Genomic DNA, 19,040 nt, shown 5'->3' with positions numbered 1-19,040 from the left:
CCTTCTAGGTCCATAAACACGCAAAAAAAGAACGAGACCAATATCCGCCTATCTTGACTGAACAAGCTTGGTCAATAAAGAATATATTACATATGGAAAGAGAACGCTATTTTCTTGCGGGACACAGCGGATATAATTCCGAGCGAGCAACATAGCTCCGTCTTGTCCGCTCAGGTAGCCAATCACAGCTCAATGTTCGGTTTATCTTCCCCGCTTACGGAGCTAGCCACATAATAAAGGTAATAGCAGTATTTGGAATGCAGAGAGTGTTGGGCGGCGTCAAAATGTTTCGCTATCGGGAAATCAGTCACTTTCTTTTGGAAAATTTCAAGTCAGCTCCCCAAGACACCCCTGATTTTTCTGCCACGGATCACCAATACTTTATTTTTTTCCGTTTTTCTTAGAGATGAAGGGATTTTTAATTGCCACTGCAAGCCAAGAGGAGCGATGGTTCGACCACATCGTAACAGGATTTTACGCGTTCATCTTTTTAATCACGATTATCACCAACACCTTCCTCTTCATGGTATTTCTGAGAAACAAGTCTTTTCGTGACCTCAGCACTTACCTGATAGTTCAGATGGCGGCAGCAGACGTGATATATCTGTGTCTTACCTGCTCTATTATCGTGATAAAGAACCTGGAGGTACAGATAAGCAGACCGGTCTGTAAGTCATTGCTGTACATGGAGGGTACGGCCAGGTTTGCTTCTTCTCTGTCCCTGATGCTGATCAGCTTGGAAAGATCCATGTCTGTATGCTCTCCGACGATGTGCTATTCCATAAGAAAGATTTCCGGAGTCAAGAAAAAGGTCAGTTGGTCGCAGCTGCGTGTCACTTTCTGACAAATTCCCTGTCATCGTTTGCGCAAGTACTTCATAACATTTTGGTCTTCTTGAAGCTTCGCAAAAAGTGGGAGGCGCGGTGGCCTCATGGTTAGTACGCTCGTCGCCGGATCGAACGGTCCGGGTTCGAGCCCTGGCCGGGACACTGTGTTGTGTTCTTGGGCAAGACAGTTATCTCTCACAGTGCCTCCAGGTGTATAAATGGGTACCGGCGAATTTAATGCTATGGGTAACCCTGCGATGGACTAGCATCCCATCCAGGGGGGAATAGAAACACTCCTAGTCGCTTCATGCTACGGAATCGGGATACGTTCTGGCCTGATGTGCCACTTGGCTCGTATATACAGACTTTTATGCTTCGCAATGCAGCACCTCGGGAGATAGAAGGATTCCTTTCGTCTCTTCTAAGAACGTACGACTGATTGTGAATCTATTCTAAAAGTTTAACTGCAGTCACTAACATGATTAATTGATCATTTGAGCGTCGATGGCTCTGACACAAATTATTATTGCTGCTCTCCTTATATTTTTTTGTGGGCGTACGTATCACCAGGGAGAAATCTGATTTGATTGTAAATATATCAAGACGATAGTCACTTTGTGGTAAGCAATTTTTGTTTCTTTTTTCGAAACATTTTCACCCTTCGTGCTTTACAGTTTAAGTAAAAAGGACCGATGCCTCCCAACTAGCAGGCTCCCATCCTTCGATCATTTGCAGCTGTTGAGGTGATGGCAAGATGTCTGTAACTTATCTCAGATAATACCCTTTCTAACGTATTATCTCCGCAGGCTTTCCTGAGTGTCTTGATCACCTCAGTCATCCTCCGCGTGGGTGTTCTCTTCGTGGCGTGCGATCCTGACAAGTGGGCCCCAGGGTACAGACTGGCTGTGACAGCGGCCACTTACACTCTCCCACTTGTGGTAGAAATGATCGCTTACTTTATTGCTTACATCAATATCAACCGGAGAATCAGGACCGAAGCCAGCAGCAAACATGTCCTGATGTTTATTAAGAAGTCCCTCAAGGTTTTTGTCTTGATTGCTGTAGTCTTCGCAGTCTGTACCTTGCCTGCCTCTATCTTAGTAATCCTGCAGTCGCTGCAGGTGTACACTCCCTCCTATTTTCTTGGATACGTGGGAGATATGATAGAGTGCATTCCTTGTGTTGTTAACGTGATCTGCTACCTGCTCTGCAGCCCCAAGTTTCGCATGGAAATCAAGAAGTTGCTGTCACGTATGTTCCAAAACGTTCTTTACTCTCTTAGTCCTTTACTTTCTGGTTGCAATCACACATGCTCAGTATGACATTAGCAATGACATGTCTTCTTGTATAAAATATATACACCTTATCGACCGGTTTGATACAAAATACGCGGGGGTATTTTACGAATCTGTTCTAGTGCTGTCAACTCGGCATATTACTGTGCACCACGGTCTGATATTTTGCGCGTTTAGTTAGCCCTATATGTTTTCCAAACCTTTCATGGTTAAATGACGCCATAGTCTAACATTGTCCAATAACATTGAAGTTATCGTGGCGTTGTACGTTTTCGCTGAAGCATTGCTATAGCTAGCCACTCGGGGAACGCAAGAACGCAAAACACGTGACTACAATATAAGGTTAACGTAATTAACGTTTTCTTTTTGAAAAAATTGAACATCTGTGTTCACAAAACAATGACTTGTAGTATCTGTCATGTCTTCTCACGATCTTTGTTAACCTATTGTGCTCGCGCGTTTCTCTGATTAGATACAAAAACCGGAAAAAGAAGTACGATTGCTTGATTTATCTTCAGGTTATTCTGGTTTTAACGCTCCTTTCTACAGCTTGTAGGTTTTGCCAAACTGGTCCAAATATGTCTAAATCAATCTCCGGGGACAGTGTTGATGGCGAGGAAGGCTCTCAGGCCCAAGCTAAAACGAAACGAGAAATCAACAGGGCGACTTTAAAACTGGACTGGGTCCTTGGCGATGACCCTTCTCAGGTAGTCATCCCGGGGTCCCCTCCTGGAGTAGATACACCGGCTTTTTTCACAGCTGGTGACCCAGCGGGAACAGACCACGTAGTCTTGGAGACTATCGAAGAGCAGGAGGAAGCAGTGCCCGCGCGAGCAATCCAAAGAATCTCCAGCGTAGGAACATGGCCACGCATGCGTCAACCCACTCACAATCGCCCTCCAATCACAGGAGATCTTGCCATTTCCGTTGAGTCTGTCGTGGACAGCGGTGTTTACAAGTGTGGTTCTACTGAAACGGGTCTGTCTTCGGTGACAGCCGAGAGTGCTTTGCCGAAGGTCTCCGAACAAGCCATTATGACGAATCTGGACAAAGGCACCCAAACTGACTTCAACGTAGTTGAAGTACATGCAACTGTGCAAGAAGGTAGGATAAGAAAAATTACATACGTACAACAATACATAATTTATTTAGTATACCTACGATTTCACTGCACTAGCGCATACCAAATGCTGGTGCGCTGGCCACCGGCTGGAGTAGTCAAAGTTTGTCGGAGTCCCGACCGGGCATACTGTGCGTCAGTGCCTCTCTCCATCCCGGTGTAGTATTTCATTCCTCAGTGCCAGATGGGTATCAGGGAAAGAAATACTGTGTAGTAGCCCTGCGATGGACTACCGTCCCATCCTGGGGTAAAAAGAAGTTCTCTTCACGCTACAAAAAAACCGGAGAAAGGCATCGGCCAAATGGGTTAGCACTTGGCTCAAATGTAGACTTGGCCTTAACCCATCGTTTCACGATACAGGGTTTAACAGAGAAAACTATAAGGATAATTATTATGGTGTAAACTAATGGCCGAGATTCTGGACACGCTCCGTATGAAGCCTTTTGTGATTCCAACGAGTACTTTACACTGTCGCGACCTCATGCAGGCTACAGAAGATGTTGGCGATGATGGTCATGTCTTTACTGTTAAGTCTATCACAACAATCTCATACTTAGATCCTTTTGTAGGTCATATGAACGTTTAAGGTCGTTGTGGGAGATCTAGGTACGAACGGTAACAACTGAAGGACCTCTTGAGTCATGCGACCGTAATTTTGCTTGCACACGTGAAGGGGCTTTTAAAATGATATGCGGTAAGCTGGGCCCAGGCGCTCAACCATGCGTACAAGTTGTTCATTAGTAAACGAAATAATTTCTTAGGAGCTGATACAGCTGCCACGCTACCTGAAAAAAACACCTTGAATAAAGTGACTTTCACCCCGCGATTACTCGAGAAAACTTTGAGTTTGGTATGCAGACAAAATGATTCCTTTATCGCAATGTCTTGTTAAAACAGTATGATTGTGTTTCGTTTCTGCAGAATCATCATGGCTTTGAGGAAGAAAGAAGCAACATTTCAGTCGCGTAGTGTAATCCTGATGTACCTTGCTTTTGGGATGCAGCAATGGGGACCTTTTAGCTTCCTAACTAAAATGCCTTAGAAAGACGATAGACTGTTACTAAAAGTACCATAATTACATCTTGGACTAGCCACAGTATTCACGCAGACTGCGTTTAGGCGTGGTTTAACAAGGAGTCAGTTTAGAAAAAGGTTTTCTTAAAAGCTGTCTAAACATCTACTCTAGGGTATTTTAATTAGGAAGCAATAAAGAGCTGTTGGTTTAAAACTGTTTGTAGAATGTAATGCAACTCGCTCCGATTGTTTGCTAGGTCTCCTAGGATGTCTGGAAGCTTGCTCCCTGGTACGAGCTGAATTCTTTGATCTTCACTGTTTGTCCCTCATTACATGCAGTTTGCAATACCCACAGATAAAAATTTCTTTTAACTGTTCCTAGGCCTGCTTTTAAAACTTTTTTAAGGACGCTCGTACGAAAATTTTCCAGTCGATAGATTCTTTTTAAATTTTTAATGCGTTTAGATAATGAGTTACTTGTGTCAGAAATGCAAAACAAAATTGGGGATCACCGACTTCGTTTCAGAGATAAAGCGTGTGGAAAACTACCCTAATTTTGAAAAATTGGCGCGCGTAATTCAGCATGGTCTACAGGGGTTTATAATTAAAATTATCGAAGGTGAGTCAACGGAGGCAAACGATCTTAGTCACCAGTATTTTCTAGAAGTGGGTCTGTTGCGTAAATAATTCCAAATGTTACCAACGTTTTCACAAAACTTAACCCTTCAAGAGGCATTTGAAACCGTCGCACAGATAAACGAAGAGCTAAAACAAAATTGCAATAAATTCAAACTTCTAGTTGATAGATTTTCTTCATTTTTTCGCTAAACGTAGAAAATCGGTAGAGAAAATGATCCATCAAAAGAAACATAGGGGTCACTGAACGTCCAAGATCGTTAAATCCAGGCAAAGCTATAGCAATGGCAATGCCCTATTATTGTTCATTTTATTACTTAGCGCGCTCATGCATGACGTGGCGTGTGAATTTGCAAGCGCAGTAAGGATGCACGGAAATAATTAGCACGAACGTCGTGAATTAGTAACATGATGCTGTGGTTAGATGATAATCAACTTTGTTAGTTTAGTAAAGGGAAGCATAATTAAATGGTTTAATCTTGATTCTATGAGCCCGTATGTACTGATACGAGTACATTGCTTCTCCCTATTTCCTCGATTCTCGAGCTCATCGTGAACTGAAGCTGCTTTGTCTCAATATTGTCCATGGATAGTAGAAAGTCTCTTTACTATCCATGATATTGTCCATGGAGCCCGCGTCATCCTCGACAAGCGGGGCAACGCGTTGCGGTAGTTTCTTTCAGATACTTCATGTATGGGAACTTCCATGGCCTTTGGTCAAGTGGGGCGAGGGCTCTGGATACAAAATTGGGTCGTTGTCAGTTTAAGTCTGACTTAAGGCCTGTTCAACCCTTCGTCACGAGTGGTGAAGGTTGGGTCGTTCAACCGGAAAAGCGGAAGCGAGTTATGACTTATGCCCCAATCCAGCTGCGCGTCTCGCTTTGATGAACGTCGCTAAAAATGCATCGGTGATTAGACTTGTCTTTTTGTAACGGAGTCCAATAATCACCAAATTCTGGGTTTTATGTAGAAACTAGCGGTTGTGAGACACGTTAATATCAGTAAGAAACTCATCGTGTATCACAAGGCTTTTAGGAAAATGTTCCCCGAAAACTAGAAATGATATTTAAGAAATAGAAAATATGTACCGCGTTGCGACAACACGATTACAATACCCGAAATGGTTGCATGCCCAAAATTAGCAAGCCAAGAACGGAATGGGGCAGAAACAAAACGTACTATAAAGCAATAACCGATTGGGCCTCACTGCCAAGTGAGCTAAAGAAACTTATACCAAAAAGGATTTTTAAATACAAACTGAAACAGTTTTTACTTAACCATTTTTAACCTTAGTTAGCAGTAGATTTTTAATCTTAGGTCTAGTTTTAAACCTTAGTTTTAGTAACACGTTTTTAACTTTTATTACTTCTGTATTTTAGACATTTAATGTATATTTTAGACTTTTAGTTTTTAGAGGACCCTCCTGAAAACCATCCCTAGGTGATTGGAGGCCTCCTTGTGAAATATTAGTTTATTATTATTATTATTATTATTATTATTATTATTATTGTTATTATACGATCGAGTTTTAGTATAAATCTACTAGCGTTCTATCACGAATGCCGTTCTCTGATTGGCTATGCTACCCACTATCTATTCTGTTGTAGATAATGAGTTGTGTAGGAGTGTGCGCTGGGGCCGCTTCTTTGTGTTTTCGAAGTGTTTTTGAGGAGGATTTAGATCAAATTTTTTAACGACTAGTAAATCTATACTAAAACAATTAGATTCTTCGCTCTCAATACTCGATACCATACCTAAAAATACCTTGAGAGGGATAACCTTAGCAATAAGGTCTATATGGGGGATTGACTCTATTACACTTCATCTCTTGTCAATAGTGCACTCGAGTGGTGAGGATTGCTCAAAAAAATTCTAAACATTTTGAAATAATGTATGATGTTTCTGATATTTTTGGCCTGGCAATGTACTGATATTTAGAAAATAGTCTAAACTGCAAAACAGTCGTTTTCGGACGTTTTCGGAAGACGCGAAGCGCCGTAAGCGCGGTCCTCACGTGTGAAGCGCGCGAGTCATTATACGCCCGTAGGGCGTGCTCATAATCTAATTGTATAAATCTACTAGCGTTCTCTGATTGGCTTCGCTACTCACTATCTATTCTGTGATAGATAGTGAGTAGCGTAACACGTGTGCGCTGGTCAACAAAATGACGGCCGCTCCTTTACGTTTTCTAATTAAATGTCTGTGAAGAGGATTTAGATAAAGTTTTGAATGACTGGTAGATTTATACTAAAACAATTAGATTATTCGCTCTCGATTTCTATGCATGATAGTTGACTCGGGCTGCTCCCTCGTGAACTATCACGCGATAGAAAGTGGGAGCGAATAATCTAAAATTGTTGAATAGACACATGATTTTTAACCAATCAGCGAGCGTATATTCTTTGGACTATTTTCCAAATATAAGTACATTGCCATTAGTATTGGAAAGGATAATCAGAAAGTTTGCTACACTATGATCAGTTCTAAATGACATTATTGTTTCCCAAAGAATAAACCTCTGGGCTACAGTGGGCGCAGTTCAAAGATGGCGGACGATTTGTCCTAGCAGAAGTGTATTTTGTAGCTGAGAGTATGTATGTAACTTTTAAATGATCAAGAATCAAACTATGGTCATAAAAACCTGTCTATGGAGAAGATAGTACTCGAAATTTGAGAGGCTTTTGAATTAAGCTCATTGCTGTCGTCGTTGACACTGGCGTTTTCATGGTTTGTTCACGAAGCTTCTTCTAGTGGATAGAATGTTTATACAACAGTGAGTTTTGCAGCACGTGTTCGGCTATAACAGTAATGTTAGTACTACACAGAAAGCTAATTATTTACGCGAGGAGTTGAGATACTGAAACTCATTTCTTGTGGAACTGAGGTTACTCATGAAGGTAAACACGAAAACAAATGAATCAAGTCCAGCCGTAGACAAGGAAAACCAATCCTTAAAGCTTTGCTCGACAGCAGCTGCATTTGGAGCAACAGTCACGAAAGATAGAGTAACGAAAACTGAGATAAAAACAGAAACAAATATAAGTGATGAGGACGTTGAAGTTGATTTAGATGTTGGATCAAATGACTGCTTGTATAATCGAGCTTCAGACTTGTTTCCTACTAAATCTGACAATTCGAATCGAGATAGTGTCATAAGAACAGTTACAAACAAAGCTGAGGAAGATGATGAAGCTGATGTAGATGTGGGATCAAACAGTGCTTTGGATGATCAAGGCTCTCAGCAAATTAGCATCAAGATCTCTAGTGCAAGGACAGAAACATTTGAGGAAAGGGCAGACAAGGAAGTAAGTGGGCTGGAAAAGGAATCTTCTGCCAAAGGTGTCAACATGTGGTATGATCAGGTACTCGTCCATGATGAAGCTGAGGATGATCATTACGATCGGTTCTACTTTGAATCTGATCACTTGGCACTGAAAGATAATAAGCAGTAAGTGATGTTGTAGAGATGGGTGTTACTCTGACTAAACAGTTAATTGTCAACCATGCATGCATTGATAAAGGTAAATCTATTCTGCGAAATATTCAACTTTGCGACAGTAGTTAATTTACCTTTATCAGCTCATGGGAGTAATTGATAATATTAGTTAAGTGTTTTTTTTGCCTGCCAATACAGTACAACAGTTTCTTTAGCAACTAATAACCCTGCTAGTCTGAGAAAGGCAGAGAAAGAGATCTTACACTGATGCTGTAAAGTTACATACTCTTGACTTATAGTAGTACTACAGACATATACATCTAAAGCATCTTCATTGTAACACTAAGTACAGTGTGTCAGCATGGACTATTTTGGCTTAAGTCTTAGAAAAATCTTTCATTTTTACTAAACACCCACTCACAGTTCCATGATAGATATAACTTTCCAAAAGACAGTGAATTCAAGATATTTTCTGATTCTTAAGTGTAAGTGCAATAGTAGTTTGTATCATGGTATTATAAACTGTAATGAAAGTTACAAAAAAGGGCAGCCTCCATTGATGTATCAAGGATTTTTGTTTCAAAGGAGACATTGCTTAGAAGACTACTGTTTTGTTATTGCTCTAGCTATCATTTGCTACTGCAAACCCTGTTGGTTTTGGAATCACAGAGGAGTCAGGCTGTAAAGGTGATCAGATAGTGTAATTTTTTATATGTAGTAATACGTAGCACAAAATGTAATTGTTCTTGAGTTGTAAATAAAATTCTTGGTCCCATCACAGCAGCTGGTTAGTACAGATGTAGGTTGCTGGTTGAAATGTTTCTTGTCAATGTGATTTCCTTTGTTTTGGATCATGAAAAAGTAACGTGTGAGACAAAGGGAAACAAACATCAAGTTTTGGTTGTTAAAAAATTCCCCACTTAAAAACAAAATTTCAGTGGCGAGCGATACAATGTTATTGTAATAATATCGTGGTGACTCTTTACTCCTTCATTTTGGTGTACAATTTCAGCGTTAATAATTATTTATAAAATTTCACATGTGAAATTACAAAATTGCCATGGCAATATTTGGTGCAAAATTCAAAATGGTAAACAAGTCAAAACCATGATTGTAAGTAATTTGCAACCCATGATATTAAAAGGTTATCAAATAGTATACTTGTGAAATTAAAAAAATGATTTCACTGCAAGTCGTCAAAATTTAAATAACTTACCTTGCCTAAAGGCTCAGGAAATTATTGGTAAGAATTTTGACAAAACATGCACAAAATTATTTCCTTCCTCTACTTGTCACCATTTGATTACCCATACTAGTATAATGACACATCCTAGAGGTGCCTTGGCAAGCCTCAGTTTGGGATGACGTATAGTGCTAACATTGTTGCTTTGCCTGGTAATGAATTAAACTGGCTGATTATCACAGTTCCTCTGAATAAAAATTTGTGATGAATTTTGCAGTCACTGTGATAAAAGTGCCGTGTCTTACACAGCTCATCCCTGTGCCTCACATGAGAACCTTTGAGATCACTAATAAAAACTTATTTCTAGGCATGTGTAAAAGTGGCTTTCTCAGGCTATATTTTAGTAACACCAATACTCATGCTTATTCGTAACTTTTTGTGTTTGGTTTATTTCAAAGGACCTTGACGTTCTCTATCAACAGCAAGCTAAAGCTCTTCAGGATCCTATTAGTTTTGTGGAGAAGCTACAAAACAGGGTAGAATGTGATGTTGCAAGTTTTCTGATTAAAAAAAATGGTTTTGACCTATGTTTACTGTTCCGGTAAATCAATGGTACATTTGGGAACCTGAGGATACATGTGCAGTTTGCACTGACAATTATGTTTTGGTTATAGATTCTTTAGTGGGAAAGTTGTAAACACAGTTTTAAATGTTTAACTTGATTTTATATCACATTGTGTGATGACAATTGCTCAGTTACATCTTTATAATGGGCTGACCACGAGTTGTTGAATTTTGAGAAATATGGCTGCTTAAGGTTTGCTACATGGAATCTGATGCCTTGTCATTTTGTTTTACATCTAGGAACATATAGATCTTCCATCTCGTCAAAAGGTAGTTAAGCTTCCGTCTATTCCTTGGGAAGAGTATACAGTATCTCTGAGTACAATAGATAGAGAGAGATTGAGCAATCCCCACCTCACTAGAGCTGCCTCTAACAACCTGGGAAAAGGTATTAAAAAATATTGTTATGATGGCAACACTTTATCCTAGTATCAGGGTGCTGTAATGTGTGGAGAAGGATAGATAACTGTATAATACATGTACATGTAACATAATGAACTTGCAGATGTTCAAAGAAAGGAGGTGTGGTAACTTAATGGTTAGTACGCTGGACTCTGGATTGAGTGGTCTGGTTTTGAGCCCTGGCTGGGGGACATTGTGTGGTATTCTTGGGCAAGACACTTTACTTTCACAGTGCCTCTCTCCACTATGTACAAATGGGTAACGGCAAATTTAATGCGTGGGAGTAACCCTGTGATGAACCAGCATCCCATCCAGGGGGGAGTAGAAATATTCCTACCAATAAGCTGCTTCATACTGCAGGTACTGAGACCAGAGATAAGGACTGATGGGCCACTGTGCTTGAACACAAACTTTTCCTTCAACATCCTGTACGAATGTCTATGGACGTACTACCCGTTAATACTACATGACAAACCTTTAAATCTTATTATTATCCAGTTCTTTGTCCGCAAGTGGGGGGGTTGGGCCAGCTTTACATGTAAATCTTTAAATCTTACCTGTCATAAATTTTTCGCTTTTCAAAAAATTCTGATATTTGTATATTTGTTTGTATGCAAATAATGTCTGATTGATGTGAATGCATCTCTGGCATTAACAATGTCAATATCCTAAGTCTCTTTTTTAACTTTATGAGAATATTGAATTAGACTGTCTGATCTGATTTGTAATTTTTTCTTTAGCAAATGAGCCATCAATACAAACTTCTGACACCGGTGAATTTGCATCTGCTGCTTCTTCAGAGAGCAACGTGTATAGTGTCTTTGGGGGAGAGTTTGTAGCCAGCAAACAAGGCAAGCCACTGGAGAGGGAAAGGTTGGTATCATGTTCATGTCTTGCTGTATGTTGTATGGTTTTAATAATTAACCTGTAGTTATAAGTGAACTGTTATAACTGTTGTTGGGAATTTGTGGCTGAGAGTGAAAGGGAGTACATGTATATATTATCTACTGACCACTTTGCACGCGGTGCAGACCTATGATGCTAGGTAATGATTATGAATTTATTGGCCCAATCCCAATATGAAACAAATGAAATAAGAAATTAAGTACAAAATGTTCAAACTGTTTTTGCAAGGTTCGACAGGTGTGTTGCTTAGCCATTTGCCATTTTTAACCTACAACTTAGCATGGGACGTTTTGTCCAAAATAAAACTGTCCAGAAACTCACTTCTTATCCAGCATAATGTTGTTATTTGCTCCTCAGTCTGACGAGTGTTTTCACTCCAAGAAATAGCGAGTTTACAAACGGAAAACTGGTGCGAGGTCGTCACTGTGATGAGATGAAACCAGTAACATTCAATCAACCATGGACAGCTGAAGAACAGGTCTGACAGGTTTTGCAGACTAGTTTTAGGAAAGGGATAGATTTTGATAATTTAATACATGGGAAAAGTGTATTTTGTGAATCGCTTTATTTGCTATGCCATTACATGTAAGTGTCTCAGGTATCACTACTCCCCCCTGGATGGGGTGCTGATTCATCGCCGGTAACCCCAAACATCATATCAGGTTGCTCCCCCAAGAAGTTGCTGTTATCCATTCACATTTTCGGAGGGAGATAGGTTCAGTATTTCTCAAGAACACTACACACACTACACTACCTGTACATGTACAGTATGTCCACTGACCAGAATAATGGATTGCCTAGGCTGAACCTTTTGACCTTTTTGATTTTAAGCTTGGCACTACAGAATACAGTGACTTTAAAGTTTAACCAGATTTGAGGATAGCTGACAAGGCAATATTTTTAATTTTCAGGCTAAATTAGAAAAGCTGTTGCAGATTTACCCTCAGGAAGAAGTGGAAGCCAAGAGGTGGGAGAAAATCGCAGCTGCTCTGGGAAACAGAACTTTCAAACAGGTTCCTTCTTTGTCTTCTTTGATGTACAATAAAATAAGTAGATTAGTTAACTAGTGCTTAATTACCTTAGTGCTTATTTACTCTTGATCAGTGTTTAAAGCCAAATGCCAGTGGGGTCAAGCAATTAAGTGTCAAATTATTCAAATTAAACATAACGAGGTTAAAAACCCTAACTGGCAGTAGCGTTTAACAATAGTAGTCGGGTGTGCTGTGAAACTCCAGTTGGTGGTCAGAACGGGGATTGAACCTGCGACCTCTGGACTTCAAATCCGGCGTCCTAACCACTCTGCCACGCTGCCTCCTATAACCACTCAGCCACGCTACCGCTATAAATGCAACGCTACCGATAGATCGCACGCTCCCAATAGATCTCAGCGAATGAGAAGGAAGGAGGACAAGGGCGAACAACAAACCTTGACAGGGAGCTTAAGCAACAACGACGCCGAGGACAATGCCTAGTCAAAAATGAGTTTATATTTCACCAGCAAAATTCGCAATTGTCTAGATCTTTTCAGTACGCCAATGGCTCTAAAATCGTGCTCAGGCTAAATATGCAATGACAGCGTTCAATTCCACACGGAAACCAAAGATTACTCGTCGTTGTTTGCATTCCTCAAACTGCGCAGAACTTGGTCTTTTCACGTTGTTGGTTTGCAGAGGACGGCAAAGAAATGTACAAAGACTTGTAACGCACGTGCACAGCCATTGTTTTGCTCATTAAAACTTTTGTTTGGTGACTTTCTCCTTGCCTTCGTCGTCGTGGTTTGCTTAAGGTTCTTATATAATATATAAAATAATACATTACTACCTTAATCTCCAACAATTTAGATTGACACACTGTTTTCTATATCGGTGGCTATTTGACTCTCGTGTATTTGTATAACCTCGTTCACGTTTGTTTAAGAATGCTTCTTGTTCCTCAAGGTTGCCAGTCGTGTCCAGAAATACTTCATCAAATTAGCGAGAGCAGGATTACCTGTTCCGGGACGTATGCCTAATCTACCTCGACCAGGAAACAGGGTGAGTGTGAAAAATGGGTTTTGATAGGGAGGTTGTGGGATACACTGAAGATGAGCTGGACCAGAGGGTTGGAGAAGACGGAAGAATTGTTTTCTGTGATTACCAAGGCTGTGGTCTAAGAAAATTACGAGGAGCCCAAATCCTGGGTGCCCAGCATTGAAGCTTATATGAAAAAAAGTGAGTTTTTCCAGTCGCCCAAAGGCAAAAGTTTGCCGCCTGTGGCACCAGGCGCTTCTAGAGCACAGCCCTGGTGATTACTCAATGAACCACAAGCGGTTAGCGTAGATAGTTTTAATTTTGTGGCCAGAAAATCTGGCAATATAGACAATATATGAGGCTCTGGCTTAGGCGTTTGCTGGTTTAACATTTTCATCGATAGAGAAGTGCCGTTTTGAGTGCTTGAAAGATTTTCTTATCCAGTGCGAAAAGTTATATTTTTTAAGCAATGTTTTGAAATCTTTCAGAGCAAAAGGTCGTCCCATTACTACCAAACTCTTGGTTTTCGTAATTCCACGTTCTTTCCTTCGTATCAACCTAAAGTGCTGATGGACGAAGAGGATGACATCTCAAGTGTAGCTACGGATGACACAGCTGGATATCTGTCGGTAAGATGACAGGTTCAATTTGAGTTGTTATTTTAGGAATGAGCAATTTAAGCGTTTTACTGTGTGAAACAAAAGTCGTTTTCCTCAAATCCTCCTGAACCTAGTGAAACGCGAAAAGTTCCCGAATAAGTTGTTTGACTCGAGCACTTTGAGAATTGTCACGTCGGCAGTGTCAGTAACTAAATTTTGACAACACTCGCCATTTGGGCGAGTGACTCTCAGAATGCACTCACCCGGTGTAATTTTCAATCGCCCAGAAAGATGCCTCCCCTCCCCTTAAAAAGCCTTCCCAACGCCTTCGGATTCATACTACGTTTTTTCAGTATCTCGTAAATCAAGGACGCCCAGCTTGCCATTTTGTGTTGAACTTTCTTGTTCTGGTCCAGTACGAGACGCCTCCCGAGGATCGCGGATCTATTTTCCGGTAATTGTGAAGAAGAGCTCCCGAAACCGACAGGTTAGCACAAGTTACTGACAGTTCTAAAATAGAATGTTTGCTGTAGAATAGACAGGAATAGAGTGATAAACCCGATCAACAAAACGGTTTCAAAAACCCGTAAACAAATAGTAATACATCTCGACAGGCCGACAGACGGCCGACAGGTTTTTTTACGGAGCTTTTCTTCACGGTTACCGAGACGCTTCTCGAGAGAAACGAGACGAGAGGTGATAACTTACCTTTGGGCGGTAGTGCATGTGTTGTGTTTGTTATCTGTAGGATGAGGAATCTGTGCCTGTTGATCTGCGGCATACGGAGGAATACAGAGAGCTTCTGGAACTCAAAAGACTTAAAAGACAAAAGATTGCGGATTTTCAGGTATGTGATATTTCATGATTCTTATTTCAACTTAAAGCTGATAGAAAATCTGCGAAATATACCGGACACTTCGCCTTTTTCGGGGGTGGGGGTGGGGGGTGGGGGTGGTAATATGGAAAATAATTGTAAGCTACATGTACCTTCCTAGTTGCCTCAAGGCAGTTCCTATAACGCCTGCTTAAATGAGAACGAGAACGGGAACGAGTTTTTGTCAGGAAAGTGCATTTATACAGTTTTGTGTACACATATACTTGCTGACATAATGTTTGCACATTCCTCACTGAGTTATTTTATAAGGAAGGGCGTGGAAATTCTGGATAAGCTCCTCCCTCTCTCCCTACCCTCCCTCTCTCATTCTGCTGAGTTGCTCCCGCAAAGTTGTTTTAGAACGAATCTTGAAGGTTACCATTTCTAGTAGATAGGGTTAAATTATAAATTATAACAGTTGTTGATAAATCGTGAAGGCCACATTTACAGTTCCGGATTAAGATTTGTTTAATGCGGACAAAGAAGGACATTACATTTCAAGTACTATTCTGCCAATAGCTTGCTGTCATCAACAATCACATTGAATACGCTGTTACTGCGTACGGAGTTTCCATCTACATTTTCAAAGCTTAAATAATACATGCTGTAGTTCTTTGTAGACTTGATTTATTGCTTAGCTTCCTCCTGACTCGACCTGTATATGGTGAAGCGCAATCCAGCTGCCCGAAAGTAGGCATCTTTCGAAAATAAGTTAACGTCTTATGAAACTTAGAAAAATGACCCTAGATGCTTTCAGTAACATGACGTATTATCATTACATCTAACTTGCGTCGCAAGAGTGTGTCCTGTTAAAAAAAGCTTTCATTACACTGTTCATGTGGCATAACACGACCGAAAAAAATTTCGTTAGAACTGAGAGACGTCCGTAATGGCCGGACTCCGTGATCTCAAGAGTATTTGACAGACATGTCAGCTGCTTTCTGTGGTGGTGGGGTGTTGTAGCAGTGAGATATCTGAGGAAAAGAAGTTGACTGTACTTCGCCTGTTTGACTTCTGACTTGACTTTACGCCACGTGGCTTGACGACGTCATGTTATTTGAAATGAGTCAAGTCACTTGGCCTGACTTGCTCTAAGCCACGTGATTCGACTTGACTTAGCGTCACATCTTGTGGCGTGTCTTGAGTTAACTCCGGGTACCTTGAATGACTTTTCCTATCCCTTAGTCGATTTGTCTTTTTGTCTCGACGTAACTTGCGGAAACGTACATTCTGGAGTATTTCCTTGACTGCATTTCTCACTTCCCTGATTTTCCAGCAGTACAGCAAGGGGTTCAGCGATGAATTTAAATATAGCAGAGTCATTGTAAGAAAGTTAGTGACTACTAGAAATCCGCTTAGTTCAAGTAAAGTACCAACAATTAAAACCCCACCAAGCGGAAGATAGCAAAACATCATTGCTACAAATAGCCACAAAGAAGTGGACACTGTCTTTTTGTATCGCGACAAGTTCAATGGTGAAGTTTGACTCGGCTGACCTTGCGGGATGACCTGAGCTTGGATGTGATTTCGAAGAACAAGATAGATTCGCGCATAACAATATATTGATGTTACTAACCATAAAAACCACACTAAGGTGTTATAGGCAAGGAAAGTTACAAGGTGGGTGTGTTGCAACACGCAGCCTGTGATTGAAATAAACAGAAAGATTGGAACAAGCGAGCGAGCTCGCTTCATAGTTACAACTTGTCTATACCTGATGCCTAACAACAAAGCAAAAAGTCTGTCCACGCTGATTGCGATCAAAGTTGCAAGTGAAAAACTTGTTAACATCATGCCGAGGGAATACCACAGAATCTCACTAACCCGGCAGAGTCTCCAGCGATGGTTGACGGCCGCCAAAAGAGAAACAACTACCACTGGCTGCACAACAAGTCCAACGCAAAGGTCTGATATTGCCAAACATCGAAGAAATAGTTTAGAAGGAGGATTAAGAGTGGATTTCTTGTGGAGAGCAACGAGAATCAACGCATTGCCGAGAGTTGCTGTTATGGATAATGCAACATTTATACCAGATATCACCAAGAATATAGTGGAAAGCTGCGAAGAGTTGCGATGGATGGCCCAGTTTGCGTTACAAAGAAAGCCAGCTTGAAGTGAGTAATTCATGCCCTGCCTTCCCAACAAAACTTTCTTCTGTCCTCGTAAATGAAAAAGCTTGTTAAGTTTAGAATCTGATTGCTCTAAAGGAAAACGTGCAAAGCCTCACATTAGTGAAGCTTTAATTTCTGATTTGAAGCTGAAGAAAACACAGCTGTCGATATTCTATATGAATTGTGTAAACACATCTGTTGTTTCGCATCTAATAAACTCTAAAGGCGAAATGATTCCAATCTTTCCAATCCTCTACCACGCAGTATTTGATTACTCTCTCTCTTTGCTGTATTGTCAAAGTAAAATAATATCTGCTTTCATGATCCAAGTACCTGTTCCCTTAGGAAAATATACGTATTTCATACAGCTTTTAATGGCCTTCGGCCTTTAAACTCATTTCCTTGTAAAGTGACGGCAACCTATATATTTCCTGTTCTTTAATGTTTTGCTAATAGAATGGCCCCTGGGCTCCAGTTAAAAAAGTTATGAGCTCAGCATAAGCTGAACAAAACTGACCTTAAACGACGTTGTCCCGTGAATAGAAAATCCTCGAGTTTGGTTTAAGTGAGTCATGGGTTTTTCAAGATATCACACACGCATTTATGGCTTTAATGGTCGCTCCTAAAAATAATTTGGTAATCGCCTGATTCCAAAAACAACATCTATTAAAATTTGTCGGAAGCGAGATTAACATCTCATTTAGGAAATTAAGACAATTCATTTATTCAAGGAAAAGAAATGAAATAAAACACAGCTGGCTATGTTTGCTTTTAAAAAATAATACTCTTTTTGCTTTCTCATCTTCGGTATTAATTTGAATTTCGTTATTGGCTCAACCAAATTTACTATCACAGATTAAGTTTTTACGGAACTGAAATCATTCAGAGGATAAACAGGTGCTATGTTATGAACTCAAAGGAAGCAGTGAAGTGCTTTATTGAATTACCAAGTTTTTTTTTATGAGTCATTTTTGTAAAATTACTTTCAGCTTGAGTACAAATGTCAACTCACTTCGAGCAAAATAATTTTTTTGGTGGGGGGAGGGGGTATTTTTGCTTTTGATTGTTATTTGTGTATTTTTATTTCTGAAGACGACTAATAAGTTAGGAAAAGATTAGGACTACAAATTACCACTAAAAAATCCGGGAGTCTTAACGTGGTCCCTAATGTCTTCAGCACTTTTCTTCGTACTAACACTGGGAAGCAAATCTCCTATCAGGCACAGATCCCTGGCATGAGATTCTTCATTAGCTGGGAGAAGTCAGTATATTTTGCTTTGCCAAAGAAGTAAAAGAGTTACTGTTAGAAAAATACTCTACACAACATCATTATTCATTATTTCCCGAGTCTGCTTCTTTTCCTTGCTGCTCTCTCTCTTATCAAAATATACCTATTTGGCTCTAAAAGATCTAACCCGAAAACCTTTTGGTTCCTGGACTTCTAGGCTTCAAATAACTTGTTGTTATTGTTATTGTTGATAAATGGCGGGATGTAGAATGGGTCTTATCTCGTCAAGCCGCCATTTTTAAAGTTGTCGCGGAGGAGACCTTGGAGACGAAACTGCCGACGACTGTAAAGATTTCGGCTCAATTTTCCATCATGCACAAAATCTGACCACGCTTTTTCATGCCACTTTATTCTTCAGTCTCCTAATAACTTACTGAAGCCGAGATTCCTGAGTGTTTCCTTTACTGCATGTCTCACTTCCCTGATTTTCCAACAGTACAGCAAGGGGTTTAGGGAGGAATTTAAATAAACCAGTGTAATTCCAAACAAGAAGATGATTACTAGAGATCCTGCTATTTCAGATAAAATTGCCCTAGTGATCAAAACCAAGACAAACGGAAGGTAGCAAATCACCAGTGTAGCAAAAACCCACAAAGCAGTGGACACTGTCTTTCTGTATCGCGAAAAGTTTAACTGTGAAATTCCATTCGGCTGACTTTGCGGGATAACTTGAGCTTGAGTGTGATTTCGAAGAACAAAAAAGATTCGCGCATAAC

General features: G+C 40.3%; 1 protein-coding gene across 1 annotated transcript in view; it reads left to right on the top strand.

The window, feature by feature from the left end:
• Positions 1–7,182: 7,182 nt before the first annotated feature.
• LOC145488995 (ZZ-type zinc finger-containing protein 3-like) overlaps positions 7,183–19,040 on the top strand; it is a 30,736-nt gene continuing 18,878 nt past the window's right edge. Inside the window, exons 1-10 of the mRNA XM_081467874.1 lie at positions 7,183–8,340; positions 8,955–9,015; positions 9,970–10,047; positions 10,376–10,523; positions 11,278–11,410; positions 11,801–11,921; positions 12,355–12,456; positions 13,381–13,476; positions 13,941–14,081; positions 14,800–14,898. Of these exons, the coding sequence (XP_081324000.1) occupies positions 7,784–8,340; positions 8,955–9,015; positions 9,970–10,047; positions 10,376–10,523; positions 11,278–11,410; positions 11,801–11,921; positions 12,355–12,456; positions 13,381–13,476; positions 13,941–14,081; positions 14,800–14,898 (1,536 nt within the window). The 5' untranslated portion in view covers positions 7,183–7,783. The remainder of the gene's footprint in view (positions 8,341–8,954; positions 9,016–9,969; positions 10,048–10,375; positions 10,524–11,277; positions 11,411–11,800; positions 11,922–12,354; positions 12,457–13,380; positions 13,477–13,940; positions 14,082–14,799; positions 14,899–19,040) is intronic.

Source organism: Orbicella franksi, chromosome 1 (genome assembly GCF_964199315.1).
Source record: "Orbicella franksi chromosome 1, jaOrbFran1.1, whole genome shotgun sequence".
Lineage (NCBI taxonomy): Eukaryota > Metazoa > Cnidaria > Anthozoa > Scleractinia > Merulinidae > Orbicella > Orbicella franksi.
This window is presented reverse-complemented; position numbering and strand designations above follow the sequence as displayed.